The sequence below is a fragment of the Amblyomma maculatum genome, chromosome 6 (genome assembly GCF_055883805.1).
Source record: "Amblyomma maculatum isolate TAMU_Amacu chromosome 6, ASM5588380v1, whole genome shotgun sequence".
Taxonomy (NCBI): domain Eukaryota; kingdom Metazoa; phylum Arthropoda; class Arachnida; order Ixodida; family Ixodidae; genus Amblyomma; species Amblyomma maculatum.
This window is the reverse complement of record NC_139349.1, coordinates 117,195,244-117,214,594: the sequence shown is the minus strand read 5'-3', so window position 1 is coordinate 117,214,594 and position 19,351 is coordinate 117,195,244. Positions and strand designations below refer to the sequence as shown.

The following is a 19,351-nucleotide window of genomic DNA, read 5'->3' as shown; positions in this document are numbered from 1 at the left end:
AGCGGAACAGTTATTGTTGCATATCTTCTGTCGATACTGCATAATTAACGCAGTTTTAGAGTAAAAATAAATAGTCTTTATTCATGGCATGGATATGCTTAGGACTGTTATGTAAAAGCTCCAGAAGAGGCAATTCGTCGCCGATATAAGATGATTTACATAAATAAAATGGTGCCTTAAAGATAGGGTGGAGACGTTTCAGAGCGGCAAGCCCACCTACGGCCAATTCTGGCGCCCTGCGGCCTTTCATGGGCCGCCCCAATTGGGCTTATTTTATTTTTACCGCATGGGGACTACGTATATATGTTGCATTTCCCCGCAAGTACCCCAAGAAATACCCGTGTGGGCAGCGTGGGGGTGTGCTCGCTTTTCAGCCCGGCCGCAAACCATGCGGGTCCTATTCGGCTTTTGCGTGGGCAGCCCCAATCGGACTAGCCCGTCTTCTATTTGCTTTAGGTCCACATTTGCACCGGATTGTCCTAAATTGCCCCGCAAGAGACCGATGCGGGCAGAAGCGGGAAGGAGCACTTTCCTGCCCCGCTAACGGCCATGTGAAAATATCTAGGTTTTTGGTGGGCAGCCCTAATTGGGGCAGCCCAGGAATTTTCTGCATGAATTCCACATTTCCGTCTGACCTTCCCACAACTACCTCTCAAGGGTCCCATGTAGGCAATGTGTGGGCATAGCCGTATTTAGCCCCGCCGCGGCCCATGCGGGACCTATTCGGCTTTTGAGTGGGCAGCCCCAATTAGATTAGCCCAGGCTTTTCCTACACAAAGCCCTAATTTTCTTTGCATTGGCCCTAAAATTCCCCAAGCGGGACCCTTTAGGGTCACATGTGGGGATATGTACTCAGTTAATCCTTTCCGCGCCTATATGATGCCCAGATGGAAAAAGCAGAGGGCTTGCCTGCTTGATCCCTAAAGAGGGCCCTCATGGGTGTTATTGTGGTTGCCCAAGCCCAACTTGCCCATACGGGCCCCAGGTGGGCCACGTAATGTGTGCTACTTGGGACTATTCTCCTACTGCGTGCGTTAGTATTTACTCTTTTTATTTTGGTTTTTCATATTTACATTTCCTTCTCTATTCCCTAGAAGTTATTTTTATTTATTTTTGCGATTTAGTTATACATCTCAAAATCCAATATCTCTGCACCCCAATTCTTGGCCTATCCCCCTGTGTGGGTATGTGCCATCACATTAGAGGAGAACAACAACAACAACAACAACGACGACTGCCAACTGTTTATTTTCTAAAATCAAGCAAGATATATAGCATACACTGAACCACGAAGTGTACTTTATGATGAGGTAAAGGGCGATAACGCATCCAAATTTAAGATCCAAACTAATGGTCTCCCTGAAGAAGAGCTGTGAACATAAACTCGGTTCTAGTGTCGACAACCAGGTGCAATGCCAGCAATCTGCTGCCTACACACAAAGTATGAGGCGGAGTACGGGGTATCTATGGCATCACCAATGCAGGGAAGAGGATTCCTAGTTGCAGCATTTAGGCGGTGATAGCCCACGCAAAAGCACCATGTACCATCTATCTTCTTGAACAGAATCACAAGGACAGCCCAAGGAGTACATGATTCTTGAATTATACCTTTGACCAGCGTATTCCAAACCTGTTCACTGATCACCTGTTGTTCAGGTGGCGACACTATAAACAGCTAGTGTGGAACTGGGTGTGAGTCGCCTGTGTCAATGCGATGTGAGGTACGTGTCAGGGGAATGAACGGTGAACCAATTGCCTCTAAAAAGTCAGACAGACGAGTCCTTGAGCAGTAAATTCTCCGGCGCCTCACGCTATTCACTGGTTAGTGATTTGCTTATTGCTCAATGCAATCGGGAACCAGGGATTAGAGCAGAAGCCACTCGGTTAGGTGCTTCAGATATCAAAGCCACCGACGAAGCAGCGTCATCTTGGCTACACGTGGTAATGTTCATGCTCACGAGAAAAACCACAAGGTACGAAGGAATTCATGGCCTACAACCGTGAGCCTCCCTTGACCACCCACAGGGCGCAATAAGGAACAAGAATGAGTACTTTTGCACAGTTAAAATAAAGCGGTGCACCCTAGCATCGAAGGTATCGGAAGCACGACTAGGGAACAAAATTGGGAGCCACACCATAGAAAAGGCCGGTACATTGGTATCCTCGGACACGCAAAACACATCCTCCTGCTCTGGGGAATCCTCTAAGTCCCCAGAAAGAAGGGAACCGTCAATGCAGAGTTCTCCGGAGCGACAATCCACCATAGCACCACATATTCGCAAAAAATTATTAGCGAGAAAGACGTTATGTGTGCATCGAGAAAACACGGAAAAATCCGCTCTGAATATAGTTACGCCAAGACACACCGTAGTACTGCACATTTCTAAATGGCACAACTCATAACCCGCACAAAACAAATTTACACTTCTGTACCTTGTGAACATTTCTTAGCGTTTCTTAAACGATAAACCCATAATAGAAATGTATTCCCCTGTATCCAATAAGGCCATTGTCGTCACACCATCGACAAGCACCGAAACAGTGTCATTTAACATTGTAACAGATGACGGAATTTCTACACGCAGCGAACACACTCCAGCGGCCGCGCTGACTAGTTTTCTGGCGTAGGCTATATAGACCGCCGTCCTGGGTATGATTACGAAACGCGGCAAGCAGAAGAGGCAGGCGGTGGTAGGAAGCTACTATTGGAGACCAGAGAGTAACTACGTAGTCCATCGGACGGCGGAAAATCATATAAAGATGGAGACCACTGCCGAGAAGATCGATAGAAACCGTTACGTGGCCGAGCTTGGTTGGTAGGGTGGTCGTATCGGGACGGCGGGCGACTGCGGCAGTAACGAGCTATGTGCCCCTCAATGCCACAACGGTCGCCGACGGGGATTGCTCGCCGAAACCCTTGTTCCCTGGAAGGCACCAAGGAGTAAGGGACCATTTGGTAGTGAAACGCATTTGCGGATCTTCGGGCTGGACGCCGGGAAGAGCGGTCAGGTGGTGGCTGCGAACGGTTCTCAGAACGCGGATGGTAGTGCTATGAGTAGTGAGACGTCCATGAGTCGTAGCGAGACGGATGCTTAGAGCTTTCGATTCTTGCGGTTTGGCTGTAGGCGTCAGTGTGGGCCGAATTGACGGAGGTAATACCGGGCATCAACGGGAGCGCGGCAGGAGCCTCTCGAGGAACGTTAACGTCAGGAGGGACGGATGGTGGATACCATGCAGACAGCTCGAGCCGCTATAGTGCCTCACAACCGATTTACGGGATCGTCGATGACAAGTCCGTGAACCCATTTTCTATGCTAGCCAATGTTGGAACATTGGCTAGACGTCCAAGTTTTTGCGTTATGCGGCGAGTCTTTATTGTCTCGAAAGTGCAGATGTGCCGCTTGAAATCTGACGGCGTCCAGGTCATCTCTTGCTATCAAGAAATCGTAAACATCATCTGCGATGCCTTTTAGCAGATGTCCTACTTTACCTTCCTCGGTTATCTGAACATTTGTTGATTAACATAGCTTCAAGACCTCTCTATATCATCATCATCATCATCATCAGCCTGACTATACACTCTGCAGGTCAAAGGTCTCTCCAATATTTCTCCAATTAACCCGGCTCTGTGCTAGCTGCATCCACTTGACCCCTGCGAACTTCTTAAACTCAACCGCCCGCCTAATTTTCTGCCGCCCCCTGCTACACTTTCATTCCCTCGGAGTCCAGTTTGTTACCCTAAGCGACCATCGGTTATCCTCTCTTTGCCCTACATGTCCTACCCATTTCTTCTTAATTTCCTCTAGAATGTCAGTAACTCTAGTTATTTTTCTGGCCCACTCTGCACGTTTCCTATCTCTTAATATTACCCCTACCATTTTTTGTTCCATAGCCTTCTGCGTTGTCCTCAACTTAGTAGGACTCTCTTGGTTAGCCTCCACGCTTCAGCCCCATAGGTGAGTACAGGTAAGATGCCACTGTTGTATACTTTCCACTTGATCGATACCGGTAAGCTGCTTGTCATAATCTGCGAGTGCTTGCCAAATGCGCTCCATCCCAATCTTATTCTTCTTGTTGTGTTCGCTACATACAACGTGCATCTCTCTCCCGGGAGCTGAGCCCTGTGTTCGAGCCGGTGTTCAGCGCGTTTCCTCCCCGAAAGCAGTCGCCAAAGAAGGGGGGGGGGGTTATTTCAGTGACAAAATGCTACCAGATTATTTGAGTCCTCGTGGTTACTGAACCAGACAAACGAGATATTTATCATTAGCAAAACCACGTTGGAAAGTTTAGCGACGGCGCTCCAACGGGTGTAGCGGCTCGCCTGTTTGTAGTGGGTCAGCCACTCGTCAGCGTCATCGGATGCAGTTCATGCGAGTATCCGGAGCTCCCGATAGTGTTATGAGGAACCGGTCATTGCTCCCGCAGGTCGGTCTCTAGCCTAGACTGAAGCGTCACGGTGTGCTACGAGCGGGTCATCGGTTGGCTGCATGACACTGGTCAGTGTTTCAATGCCTGCAAGGCGATGACTCCTACAATACTCAAGTTCTACAGCTGCGCTGAGTGCAGTTCCTAGGATTTTACCCCACACCTCCACCACAATGTCACTCCCATAACGTAACCATGAAGGCCCTCTGGCAGGTTATGCACGCCAGGTTAACACAGCCAGTAGAGAGCGACACAGGCAGCACAAGAAAAGTCCAGCGAAATGTACCCACCTCGATCTCTTCTTCCTTCCTTTCTTGACATTCCTTGACACTTAATCTCGTCAACATTTCTTATCACTGCAATCAATCCCGCCATGTCTGTCGAACTCTGATCTCGAACACAAAGTTTTTGGCGACAGCAAAGACCAAAACCTATAGGGAAATTATTGAAGCCATTTTCATTCATAAGCCTAGGGACGTATGCATCGGCTTTCTCTGAATTGTCTGCTTCAAAAGAAACGAAAGTTCACCGAAAGCGTCCGATGTTTTGACACGCACTCTAATGCCTGCTTGTGTCTTATGAAGCTTTTGTTTATGGCTCTGTGTTCTTTCTGTTGTTTTCTTTTGGGACTTTTTGTTTTGTTTGTCGAAGCTCAAGTGCTGTTTTCATTTTCTTTTTTTCATTGTTTGCCCGTGTAACAGTTGGCCGTCGGTTTACATTTTTCGCTGTTTTCTTGTTAGCTGGTTGTTAGTTGATTGAATACGCCTTTAGCTGCGATGGATTTAAGTTTACTCATATTTACTTGACCTGGCATTTTGCTACGATGTTTTTAAGTTCATTCATATTTCTTCCACTTTTTATTTCAACATTTTACATTTTATTTTTCTGCCTTTTCTTTCCTTACCCTTTGCACACCTCTATCATCCATTATACCTTGTTTCGCTTGAGTGAAGACGAGTCGATGTACATTTGCTTTGCACCTGTTATATAAAACCTAAAAAAAACCTTAAAGATTCATTTTAGGTGGAACTCACGTACGAAGAACAATGCAGTTGGCTGCATATTTTCAACTGACCTGAAAAATTTATTCTATTCAATCCCCCACCAAGAGCTGGTTACTTCGGTTCTCGTGTATATTGAAGAAAATGGCGTAGCAGCTTTTCAAAACGCCACTACCATAGCTGTTGAAATATTTTCTGCCACTTTTATAATTATACCGAGAGTGATGATGGTTACCTTTGAAGGCAAATCGTGTGCAACAAAGTGGCATCTGTATCGAAACCAGTGTGGCGCCTGTCTTGTGCAGGATATTTCTTTTTTTGGAAGCATTGACATAGGTTTAGATGCCGTGTTGGATAGGAGCAAAGTGATAAATGTTTTAGGTATGTTCGACGAATTTCTACTCATTTTAAGAAAAGAAAATTCCTTGACCTAACATGATACTGTCGTAGAAGTTTTAAACTTGACAATTTTAAGGGCGTTAAACTTTACGCATGAGGTTCCGAAGAATGACAAGTTGCAGTTCGTGGACCCTAAGATCTCTCTTGTTCAATGACTTGTTTGCGGGTGCTACAAGCCTCGTGCTCGGAAAGGAATTATGCCGTATGATTCGGCCCTGTCTAAGACGATAAAAAGGGCGGTTGCAACTATGTGTTTAATAGAGGCTATGAATGCACCTATGCTGTTCAGGAAAGCTTCGACTCGCAGATTTCTAGGCTGCTGTCAGCGGGCTCTCCTTTAGAAAGGGAAGAGAATGAAAGGAGAACCAGGAAAAGGCCTCAAGTACTACCCTATTCTTATCGTGTGGCCCACAACTTAAAAACGTCGCCAACAAATACCCCATTCCATTAGTTTTTAGCGCACTGCTGGTTTAAAAGCCTATGCCATAGTGTAAACTGTAAAGAAAAAGAGAGGGTGCCCAACCAAGCATAAGTTCAGATTAGTTCCTTGCAAGGTTGGGCGAATTTGCGGAATATCTCTCACTTGCGAAAAAGTATGTAGGACAATCTGGCCGTTGTTTAACCGGCACTTACGGGAACATAAAAGATGACTTGAGCAGGCGACCGGGAAACACATTTTTGTTCATTGTAGGAAATGGGATCGGCCGGGGAAATGCGGGCCATTGCTAAATCAGACACCGGTTTGCAGAAGAGGCAATGATGGGTTATCGGGGTATCGATTGAGGCATTTCACATCAGAGAAGGGATAGCACTTCGAAAAAACTGTACTAAATAGTAAATGTTTCTAGATAGCCTATCTGAAGAGGGTGTGGGATCAAAAGCCTCTTTGTAATGTGTGCATTAAGCATTCTTTGTCATGTATGCAGCCTTGTGCACATGAGGTCAGTGTATAAGGCCCAGGTAACACAGTTAGCAGGCCTGATATCAGGAATGGGCTGGAAAAACACGGCCCAATGACGGGACATTATTACCATTATGTTTCAGATATTGGTTATGCGATTCTATAAGCTGGTTACAATGGGCCAGGTATGCCATTGCTTGCTGATATTGCTCTTATGCCTGGAAACCAGTCACAAACGTTGTCCTGCTATAAATGTAGCTCGCCAATATTTTGTATATGCTGGTGCGCGCTTGGCAACATCGTCCATCCGATCGATCTGTCTTCCAACATTCATATTCGTTCGTGTGCATTGGTAAATATTGGTCGCTCGTTTAGATAGAAGTGCAAACGTTTGACATATGTTCGTGTACGTTTGCAAATCATGTTCACTCATTTAGGCTTGACTGCCAACAACTGATATACGTTTATGTAAGCTGGCAAATATTGTTCGCAAATTAGGATCACGCTGCCAACATGAGGTACATCTTGGCATATATTGATCAAGAATACCTGGTTATTTAGCCAGAGTGAAAGCGAGCGTTGATGAACATTTCCCCCTTAGACTCATCATCTCATGTTTTTTGGCATGCACTTCTTGATCATTGTTCCGTTGGGTAAGATACGACTTTTAAGGATGAGACCTTCCTCTACAATCCTGGCGCTTTAGGTAAGCAATAAGCCGCACATTGAATTTGTTCGTGTGTGTAGGTTATGAAACGAGGCGCACACAAACTACAGAAATAATTATCGTCCGCCTTATCTGATAGTGGTTCGTGAACATTCAGGCAACGTTAGCGACAGGGCATTGTTATATTATAAAACTAGAGGCAGTCGCATCCCTAAACTACTCCATTCGATTGCATTCTCAGTGTATGTGCGGTTTTCGAGACATGCGTCCCGAACATTACCATTATATTCTTGTGAATACGCACGCAAGAAGAGACAGTCCGTGCAAAACATCCTCGACGTGGTTAGATTTTGATCCGAAACTTTCTTCCATTTCATCATCCAAAACCAAATGGTAGAGTCCGGCCTAGTATGCCAATGGCACATGGAGTTTCGTGAAACGCCTTGCCGCAGCTGAAGCCGCTTAGGCGGCCATCGTGACGCTTACGCATGAATACGAGAACTGAAATTGAATATTTTTACTTCGCCTCATAAGATTTTTCAGCATTGCGAAAGACCGAGGCACCCCGGTTCAATCAAGATCACGTGCACTACAAAAGGCAAATGTGCTTCTACGCGTCTCTTGCCCCCAAATTGGCGGGGGTGACAGTAAGAGCACAATTCTCTATTATAGTGCGCAGAGGCGACACGAACTTATGAGCACAATTGCAAGGGCTCCTCTGCCTTTCGCAGTGCTGCAGATATCTTGTGAGATGAAGTATAGACCGGAATCTCTGGTAACACACGCGCTCTAGAAAAGTTATATAAATCGGAGCTGCCTAGAAATGTGACCTTCTCCAAGTTTACAAAATAATAATATGAGGCTAAATATTTTATTCCCGCATAATATTTAAATAGGAGGCTGACAACAGCCATCTTTTTTTTCTCTCCACTTGTCCGCATAGCGTACTACCGGCTAAACAGCTTTGATGCACATGTGAATATATATTGTTAAAATCAGCAAGCTGTGTAGATGAGCCACGCTAAACTGCTTTACTGATTGATCTGTATATTTTACTATGCCGACAAGCCACAGCAGCCTACGTTTGACGAAGCACGTTACAAGAATGGCGCTAGACTACACACATAAAAAATAACACAATGGACATAGTTTAACATAGAAGGAAGGATGACAATGAAAAATTGGCAATATTAAAGATTGAGACAAGCATCATAACAGACAATCAACAACAAATCAGGCAGAAAATATCCCTATTTATATGCTTTTATTTATTTGGAAATAGAACACAATGGCGTGATTAGCGCGGTCAGTTCGTACCGAACAAGCTCACAAGTGACGTCACTCTTATGAAATTTACCAGTGTGGCATTTCAGCAGCATCTTATAAAGGGAAGCAACGCCAAGTGCTGTCTGGACGCATTTGGCTGCGCGCTATCCCGCTTTTCTTTTTTTTTTCTTTAACTTGCAAGAAATGCTAATTACAAATATCGCTAGCTATATAAATATACCTGGTCTGGACACCTTATTAAGATACAACAAATGTGCTTCTATTCATAGGCATCTATTTTTTTATTGTTCACTGCTTCAGCCAAGAGCGCAGATAACAATAAGCCCGTTCACGAGAATTATGTGAGAGAATTTTATTCTCGGTACTCGTTAGCCGATAGATGTATGTATAATGAAAAGACAAAGTACACTAAGCAGTTTCCTAGCCTATTCCTTTATATTTAAGCCTCCCAAGTTCGCGGAAGGTATATCTGAGCAGACTTTTTTGTCCCATCCCTTTATATCTAAGCCTCACAAGTTCGCGGAAGTTATATCTGAACGCAAATGTTTCTAAGTTATAACTCAATTCGCTCTACAGCGGTAACATAACAGCTTCTCAATGTCTCCAATTATTTTGTTAAATATATTTTCTTATTCGCATGCACAGTTGAACCAAGAAGCTTGCCTGGTACCGGGCGCTATGTGTTGGTCATCTCCAACAGAAGCTCTCCAAGACGCATGCACTTGAAAGCGACACGAAAAATCTTGTCGCCACTTCTTAGAAAGGTCTGGGTGCAAAACAAAGCGCTCGCCTCCAACGGACGATGAACACCACCTTCTTTTCTGCCGCCCCGCCCCCCTCCCTCATCTACTGACAAGATATCTGCAGCGCTGTCAAAGGCAGAGGAGCCCTTGCAATTGTGCTCCTAAGTACCTCTCGCCCTGGGTAATATAATAGAGAATTGTGCTCCTACTGTCACCCCCGACGATTTGGTGGGCGAGATGCGCATAGGAGCAGAATTGCCTATTGTTGTGAGCAAAATCCTGGTTAGATCTGGGTGCCTCTGTCTTTGGTAGTGCTTCAAGCGTGTTGAGAGGAAGTATAATCTTAAGTTGGTGAACCTTGAAGCAATGAAGACACCTGACAGCAGTACTGGCTCCCCGAAACCCTCCTGCTTGGTCCATGTTCACGGAACGCGCTTGCCTCGCTCGATGGTTTACTGACCTTTGCTGCATTCTTTGCTCCTTTCACCCCTCTCATCCTCTACGAACGATCCCCGGGGTTTACGATCCCCACGCTGCGCGCTCCCTCTAGGCCCCGCGCCAGCACTCGTGCACGCCGCGGGCCCGCGGCCGACTAAAAAAATGGACGGTGGAACATGAATGTGCGTTTTCGGCCCAAGACTGTCCTCTCTGAGTGCCAACAAATTTTTACATTCCATCAATACGCTCATCAACACTAGCTGCGAAATGAGTGAGTATATATCTTGGTTCCATTTTAAAAGTTATATTTTGTATGCACATTCGTAGCCTAATGTTGTACGAGCTGCAGAATGCAAAAGAAAAATAATTTATCGCTGCTTAGTCTCCAAGATACCGAAAACTTCGCTTATTATTTCAGCAGATAAAACTCATTTTTAATTATTTGGCTCTGCTTATCATCAAGCTCTTTGCGTGATTGGAACAAGGTTTTACTTTTTATTTTGAGATCCTGAGCCTATATGTTTTTTTTGCATGTACACTTGCTCTTAAGCTGGAATAGCTGAAATTTTTCCGTCATATATATTGCTTCTGCAAACGTTTTGTGCTCCAGGCTCTTGTATACCACGCCTGAGGGGCCGTGTACAAAAGCAAGCGATCCTAAGGTAATATGGAGCAGGTTTTCTCATTTACGCCATTACCGGGCAGGTCATGGCTAAGGATGGTCGACAGAGTTGCTTTTTGCTCAACCTCAGCCTACTTAGGTTTGGAGTATTTCCCAAAACTAGGACTCCATTCGCTTCACACAATAGTATTGTTTGTTGTATTTATTTGCGTTCTTGACAGATTCTGTTAGCTCTAAAAGTGCGCATTCTGGAAAAAAATGCCGTTGTGTGGCGAGAATTTCCCAGCTTGAAGGCTGTTCTGTACGACCTTAGTTTTCACGTCGGCTTTGCTAAAGAAAATTATTCTCGCTATTCTAATCAGACGTGGAGCGTATAAATGCACGGTGATGTGTTGCTGCTTCACACTCTTGATTAATCAATATTTGATGTACGCATAGAATGCTGTTAGCTGACCAGAAATATTTAGAATGACCAGATATATTTAGAATGCTTCGTTTCGGCATGAAGGTTTCATTTCGATTTGCTTGCAGCGCCCACATGATCATAAATTCTCTTTCAGGCTCAGCACAATTTCCGGTTACACTGTCCATCCCTCAGGCGATTGCAATACAATACCTTGAGTATCATCTGCATCGATTTCGTAATGACGCATGGAGAAGAAAGAACACAAGCATGTAGGCACTTGGAAGGTGTGTGGAGTGGTAGCAGGTGATGCTTGCTAGCCAAACTTCAATTCAGCTTATAACAGTCCTGCTTTTTTATTGGCCAACCCTTAGTACCTTCCATTACCCCTTTTGTCTCTTCTTTAACGCATAACAGGTGTCCTCTTAGCAGTCGAGCTGTATCTCTTTTCCATTAAACTACGCAATAATTATTCATCCATGGACCTCTTCACGTGTTTTTTGGCCATAAATTCCGTTGCTGCACACGAACTTTGCCATGCACCTGAAAGAAATTAGTTCAACGTGTCCTGCATTTTGTTCCTGCTAATCATCTGCGGTTGCGCTACGGTCGATATGGCTCGAGCCGGAAAGCGCTCAGCTTTTCGCAATTGCGGTACTAAAGGAGCACTGTAACATGACACAAGTTTACTAAATTTTCACGCGCATGACTTTCATATGCAGTACAAGAGGCCACTTTTTGCAGGCAACGAGCTTTCCTTGATGCTTCCAATATCTCGATCTTGTTTCCATGCAGTGCTGGCTTCTAAACCAAAACATAAATATAAAAAATCTCTGGTTGTGTGACTATAAACTTAGAAACTGCGCTGCAAAAGAAAATGATTAAGCTTATGTTACCCATCCTTCAAGGCTGTGACAGGTCCTGCTGAGATCTCCATGACGGAGCTATGACACACGAAAATTACGCGTGCGGAGCCGCGCTAACAGTATATTTGTTTTTAATTTCTCTGTTCAAGCAGATGCCCTAATAAAGGGCGACATCGACATCGCTGAAATACAGGTGTTCATCATCAGATGAATTCCCAGAGTAACCCACCAGGGGAGAGGCTGAAGGAGGTACCTGGTTGAGTTTTCTCACACAGCATCTGGAGGTGCCCACCATTAAGCCCCTTTCCCTGCACTTGGACAATACCGGCGCCGCCTTTCGGAAACTTGATCCCCACTCACCAGCCACCTAAATACAGATGCTGCTTCCCCTACATCGCCACGGAGCCATCCAGTGAGCTTGGCACCGGTCAGAACTTCCGCACCCGGTCTTACCCAACAAACCCCTGGGCCGCATGCGCGCTCCTTCATTACTAAAGAAATGTCATTCATATTACATATTTCTGGTTTTGCTTCAATGCATTTTTCCAATGGAAATGGAAATGGACATGGGCAGGACATGTAGTGCGAAGAGAGGATAACCGATGGTCGCTGAGGGCAACAAACTGGATTCCAAGGGAAGGAAAGCGTAGCAGGGGGAGGCAGAAAGTTAGGTGGGCGGATGAGATTAAGAAGTTCGCAGGGGTCAAGTGGATGCAGCTAGCACAGAACCGGGTTAAGTGGAGAAATATGGGAGAGGCCTTCGCCCTGCAGTGGGTATAATCAGGCTGATGATGATGATGATGATGATGATTTTTCCAATGAGTTGCACAAACAGCTCTATATATGTGAATAGTGCAAGCACGGATTGGCAAAAAACATGAAACCAATATATAAATCCCGATACTAACATTATGCGTGCCAGTATGTCGGCTTGGCCTAAAAATATCGCAGGGCCAATGAATTTGAGAGGATGAAAATATTTAGAATACAGTGAAGAACATTCGATGGTAAATATTACGATAGCCGACAAATACGGTTGGGTTGCCAGTATAGAACAGAGTCAATGAGAATATATATAAATATTGCTTTGAAACTTGAAAACCAGCATCGTAGGTATGCCGGCTTTTTCAATGATTCAATATAGATCCTACATCTGTTTATAGCCCGGTTATAAATTGGCTCGCGTCGCATTTGGGTCGAATGCCAATACAGGTACGACATTTGCGAAACTTTTTGTCTAATGTTGAGACGGTATTGGTGTGATACTGTTGTGCTACTTGGGGGACTGTTTCTTCGCTAATAAAATCAGTTGTGAATAGCGCTCTTTCATGTCTTGTGTTCTGTCCTCGTCTGTTTCCTACTTGTTTTGTGCTAAAACCATTCCTTTTCACCACCTGTTGAAATGAGGATCTTATATGTGGATGTGTTATCGACATCGACCTTTGCCTCATCATATGGTACCTCCTGGTCCAGTGTATGGTGTTTATCGTGCTTGATTTTAGAAACTAAGCAGTTGGTTGTCAGTGCTCGTCCTCTGCATGTTTCTTCGTCCTTGTTTGCTTCGCGCTGTTTTTCCGAAATTTAGTCATGTACGAACTAGCCTAGGCAAAAGTCGATTTGACTCCCGCTTGCTGATAGACTTCCTGACTGACAGATACCACTATCGCTACAATGCGAGTCCCAAATATGATAAACAAATAACCGCATTATATATGCGCTCTCTTTAATGAATAGGAAAAGAGAATTCTGATATCCTTCACCCGCGATTTCACTTCGGGTAGAAAATGAGCAGACTGACTGACGAAGTAGCACAAAAGATGATTGAGCGCATTTATGGACATTTCACAGGCTGCTTCAGCAATTAAAGGCTAACGAAGTGCATGTCAGGTGTAATCTTTTACCGGCGATGGCTTTTTTCTGCCTAAATGTTGCACTATTCTGCTTTTGTTTAACGTCGCCCAATAAGGACGGGAAGGAAAAACATTGACAGCCCAGGCTTGCCTGTCGATACTCGAGTAAAAAAAAAATTACATTTGCCAAGGTAGAATGCACAAAGGGCACAAGGCAAATAAGTGTGCTACAATGAATTTTCTCAACTTCCTCGCGTCACCACCTTCTACGATAATATTGAGGAGCCTTTTTCTTCAAAAACAAAATACATAGCATCGTGCTTCGTGCAATTTAGCAGTGACTGAGGCCAGATCGTTGAGCCAAACTACTTCACAAGTCTACCATTCTTGCAAAATGAAGTATGAAAATGCAAACGGGCCCGCTTTTCGTGCGTACACACACATAGCGCCAATGCAGCTGCCGACTGGAATACCACAACTCGCAAAGTATATTGGGGGCGATTGCGCTCAGGCGACACTGGCGGTAAACGAGTTCTTTTCAAAAAACGTTAACTCTCCCCTGGAGTCACAAAAGAAGCAAACTCATGACAGATGGACAACGTGTTCTGCTAAGTAATGTGTCTTACGCCCCTCGATCATCAGTCTATATTAACTTAATTTAAAGCATTAATGACGCTGTGAAATTATAGTAGCTTTAAGGTAGAAGCCTTTATAAGCTCATGCGTGTAGGCCCGTGCATGCGTCCACAAGAAGTGTCGAACTTCCTCGTGGGATTGCGCGGAATACCGCGAAGGTGAGATATTCGCGTCACGCACGAACGAAGCTGAACATTCCGTGCGTCCGATCGAGGCGTCCGTGCTGTGCCTTTTGTATGACGCTCCCTTACCCTCGAAAGCCACACCACACAACATACGCAGTAAAGCAGGCATCAGTGGCATTTCTAACTGATTTACAGGAAGGGAAAGGCGCGGTATCTCTAACACTTCTCTGCGGACAACTGACCGCGCGATAAGGATGGGAGGCAGATTGGAGTGCATCAAGAAAGAGGAAGAGCGGCCGTAACGGAGGGCTAACTTTGATCTGCATTGACGTTTCATCTCCATTTGATCCGGAAGGTGCAGGTTTATGTATGTATGTATGTATGTATGTATGTATGTATGTATGTATGTATGTATGTATGTATGTATGTATGTATGTATGTATGTATGTATGTATGTATGTATGTATGTATGTATGTATGTATGTATGTATGTATGTATGTATGTATGTATGTATGTATGTATGTATGTATGTATGTATGTATGTATGTATGTATGTATGTATGTATGTATGTTCTTGGGCTTCAAGATTACCCCGGAAGGAGACTGCAGCCATGAAATTGGGAGAGGCCTGCTTCTGGGAAAGAGAGCCATGGCTAGCCTAGACCGCCTAGTAAAGAGCAGAGACATTAGTCTGCCAACCAAGATCCGTATAACTCGTGCTATGGTCTTTCCAGTTGTGATGTATGGATGCGAGAGTTGGACTGCGTAGAGGGCTGACCGCTGAAGAATTGACGCGTTTGCATTGCGGTGCTGGCGGAGACTCTTGAGAGTTCCTTGGACTGCCAGAAGATCAAATCAGTCGATATTGTCGACCATAAACCCTGACTGCTCATGGGAGGGTCAAATTATGAAGTTAAAGCTCAGCTACTTTGGTCATCTGATGAGAAGAGAGGAGTCGCTGGAGAAAGATTTGATTTTGGGAAAGGTTGAGGGTCATCGGAGAAAGGGTAGGCAGCGAACGCGATGGTTAAATGGTATCCTCGAGGCGCTGCAGATGAAGTTATGTGATGTTAGATAGTGAGAGACCGGAAAGCCTGGCGTGATATGGTTCATAGGGTCACGAAGAGTAGGACACGACTGAACGACTGAACCGAACTGATGTATGTATGTATGTATGTATGTATGTATGTATGTATGTATGTATGTATGTATGTATGTATGTATGTATGTATGTATGTATGTATGTATGTATGTATGTATGTATGTATGTATGTATGTATGTATGTTGGTTGGTTGGTTGGTTGGTTGGTTGGTTTGTGGGGTTTAACGTCCCAAAGCAACTCAGGCTATGAGAGACGCCGTAGTGGAGGACTCCGGAAATTTCGACCACCTGGGGTTCTTTAACGTGCACTGACATCGCACAGCACACGGGCGCCTTGCTTTTCGCCTCCATCGAAAAGCTGCCGCCGAGGTCGGGATTCGATCCCGCGTCCTTGGGAACAGTAGTCGAGCGCCGTAACCACTGCGCCACCCCGGCGGGGATGTAGTATGTATGTATGTATGTATGTATGTATGTATGTATGTATGTATGTATGTATGTACGTATGTACGTATGTATGTATGTATGTATGTATGTATGTATGTATGTATGTATGTATGTATGTATGTATGTATGTATGTATGTATGTATGTATGTATAACTTTATTTGGGTGCTGGCAAACACCGGTTTAAAACGTCGTGACGCTGGCCAAGCGTCAGGCGCAGGTTTAAGCGTGTCAGTTTATGAATCGTGCTACAGACAGAGTAAATTACCTTTACTTCAAGCTAAAGGCACAGCAACCACCGTGCTATAAAGAATTTATCCTCATCGCACTTGATATAGTTCAAAGCGCTGCTTGTAATGTTTTACTCTACGACGGCGTTATCGTGATAGTAAAGGATTTCGCCTCATCGCACTTTAGCGGTCCAACGCGTCCCCTATATTAAGGGTATTACTGCTAGTTCACCCTTATAGCATGGCTACACAATACTGTTTTGATGGGCCAGCGTTGAAAGCCCGTTCTTCGTAAAATCTTTCTTTGGGGTTGTCAACGTTGATGGCGCTCCAAGGACAAAATCTATTGGATGGGTCTGGCGTGTGCTAGCTATTATTGGTATGGCGGTGGATTAGCTGATCGTGGCGTTGTTTGACGTCCCTCGAGCACATAAAACGACCAAGTTTGGTAGGCTCTGCCAATTTGGGCCTGTAATTGAGGAGGCTGAAATTGAAATTCAGTGTGCTTACTAAGTTAGGCACGCTGCTACTAGGCCATTTTCGGTTTGTACAGGTTGGACAAGGTCGATGTCTATTAGTATCCAAGGTTTTATTTAAAAATATAGGCTCCTTACAAATGAGCTATGCTAATGTGTTTGCGTGGGATAATACAGGCAGAAATAAATAATTGTAGATTATTCGAGGCGCAATGGTAGATCTGCAAGGGAGCACAGAAATGGTAGCCTTTAGCTCGGTTGTATTGTGCGGTAATGACGGGTTTATGTCCTGTTTTCTTGCGGTGATGTATTTTTATTTGTGCTGTTTGTCAGTGTGGTTTTTCCGCCTGCTGTTTCCTAACAGGTAAACATTGTAAGCTGTTCTAATGAGTGCTATTTGGCGTTTGGTGCTTTTCTCGTCTACTTTGCTGATATTTTACTAAGTCCATTCATAGCCTTCATAAAGATAAATGCTCCATTAAGATATGTACACACTATCGTAGTAAGAGGCAGAAAAGTGAGCGCAGGTTACAGATGATGATCATCCGCAACATATGGAGAACCATGCTGCTTTATTTGGAATAAACATTATTATTGTTACTGTAACGCGAAGGGTTCAAAAGAGAGAGCAGAAAAGTTCACGCGCATAGATGAGGAGGATGCAATTTGCCAGAATGCGCGGCACACTTCCATGTGGAGCGGCAGCCCAACTTATGTCGTAGTCATCTTCATATTCCGGCAAAGGGCCCCATGGTGACGGCCCCTGTAAAGTGCTGCATAGTCCCGCCACACATGCAGTACCGCTTGGGCAGCGGCTGCAGGGCCATCCCTTGCTATACACTGGCCGGCTATAAATATTGCCTGGTGGCGCATAGTTGCATACGTAGAACTGAGTGAAACCTCTTCCTTCATATTTACTCGCAAAATGGCAACCAACGAAAAGTGTAGATTCCCATATCATTTGCGTAAAATTGTCCGCTTCGTCATATTTTACTGGGTACGCCTCTAAGAGACTGGGCGGAAATGCTAGAGATTCGTCAAACCATGTCTTCAGCACTCTTTTCCAGAGGAATGTCACGTCATCTACTGCCATAAATCGCAGGCCGACGCTCTGGCCCGTCACCGGAAACCTGGTCGTGAACCGATCTTCAACTCTGTCGTGCCAAGGACGTGTGGATGATGCAGCAAGATGCGCAGCATGAACATATGAGATGTTCATCAGCTCGTCGTCCCACTGAAGGCGGTGCATGCTGGCTGCTTGAGGGAAGTCAGCCAGTTCGCCTAGGGCGACTCGACTCCGGTAATTGTTAAAATAGTCCAAAACTCTGTCCTTGAATTGATAAGCCTGGTAAAGGCCCATCATTTTGTCGGTTACTGGCAAGCAGGCTGTGTGGTTAGGGTTTTTCCTTTTATATTCCTTTCTGCAGAAATTATACGACAATGCTCCTTTATAGGGTTCAACCCCAAGACCCAGTGCAGGTGCCAGTAGAGAGAATAGCAAAAGATAATTTGCCATACTCGGTTTTCTGCCCCAGACCGTGCCTGCAAGAAAGAATGAAAAGCGTTAGTTAAAAAACGTTTTTCACTTAATAAGGGGAACCTTAATAATTACTAAAACGGATACAGCCTTTAGCTGCAGGGGCTTTTGATGCAGACTAACCTAAATAACTCTCTTAAGCCTAAATATAACGGTAAATACTCAAGCATGTATGGTAAGCGTTAGCAACTACCGCTGATGCTGCAAAAAAGAAACATTTTGCTGTTGCAAACGTTTGTTTATATGTTCTGCTATGATTCGAATTTAGTGCTTCTAAAGCAATTCTGTAATCGTTTTTGCATCGAACAGCCGTGGAATTTACATGTTTAGCGCATGATGCATGATGGCACATTTTTGGTATTGAAGCATTACTTACCGCCTGCAGCACACGAACAGCTCGAGCCCGTGGCGCGAAGGGATATCACCACCTCTCAGCGCTTGACTCTAGCCTGGCACCGGACTCAGCAATGCGGACTTGTAGTGACAGCAGGTGCCCTGTAAAACGTTGGGATTATGGGCGGTATGAACTTCCTCAAACGGTGCAAACATTTAGCTATCGTGATGAACGCGCTGGGCTGTTTTGGTTTACGTGCACCCAGCTATTGTCATCGACCTTCCAGCGCCCCAGCCTGTAAAAAATAAGGGTAACAAAGACTAAAATTAAGGGGGGGGGGGGGGGTTAAGCACGGCTGGAACCTAGTGGTAGAGCGAAAGCTGTGAGTGTTGCAGCGATAGCCTCCCGCTTTTTAATCCGCTGTCTTTTCATGATCTTTATTTAAATTAGGTTTTTGGGAAAGGAATTAGGCTGAATTTTTTGAGTGGGCGCCACGGATTTTTGGACGCCTACACCTAAAGAGTTTGTTTATGGTTTTCTTTTTTATTCGATATTTTGTCTTGTATATTGTGCATTTGTTTAAAAGAAACGAAAGGCACAGTATCTGACAAATGTGTGAGGCGGAAGTTGAGAATGGAAGAGGAAGAGAGACGTCCTGTAGTGGAAGGCTGCCAAGTAATTTCGCCACCTCAGGCCTTTCACGTGCGCGGACCTTGTTAAACCCAAGGTGGTGGTAACAACTTTTATTGCCACAAAAGGCAAGGAATTTTAGGGATGCGGCGATTCCAGGGTGTCCTCCAGTCGGGGACGACCTACTGAGCTCGCGTGACGATGGCCAGTTGCGTAATTTTCCTTGGGCTGGCCAA

General features: G+C 44.9%; 1 protein-coding gene across 1 annotated transcript; it reads right to left on the bottom strand.

Moving 5' to 3' along the window:
- Window positions 1-17,185: 17,185 nt before the first annotated feature.
- LOC146186643 (scoloptoxin SSD43-like) lies at window positions 17,186-18,044 on the bottom strand. Its single transcript, XM_084605717.1, has one exon. The coding sequence runs from the start codon at window positions 17,975-17,977 to the stop codon at window positions 17,231-17,233; it is 747 nt and encodes a 248-aa protein (XP_084461843.1). The 5' UTR covers window positions 17,978-18,044; the 3' UTR covers window positions 17,186-17,230.
- Window positions 18,045-19,351: the final 1,307 nt, after the last annotated feature.

Coding starts and splice junctions, on each gene's coding strand:
- LOC146186643 (XM_084605717.1), bottom strand. CDS start 17,977: ATGATGGGCCTTTACCAGGCTTATCAATTCAAGGACAGAGTTTTGGAC.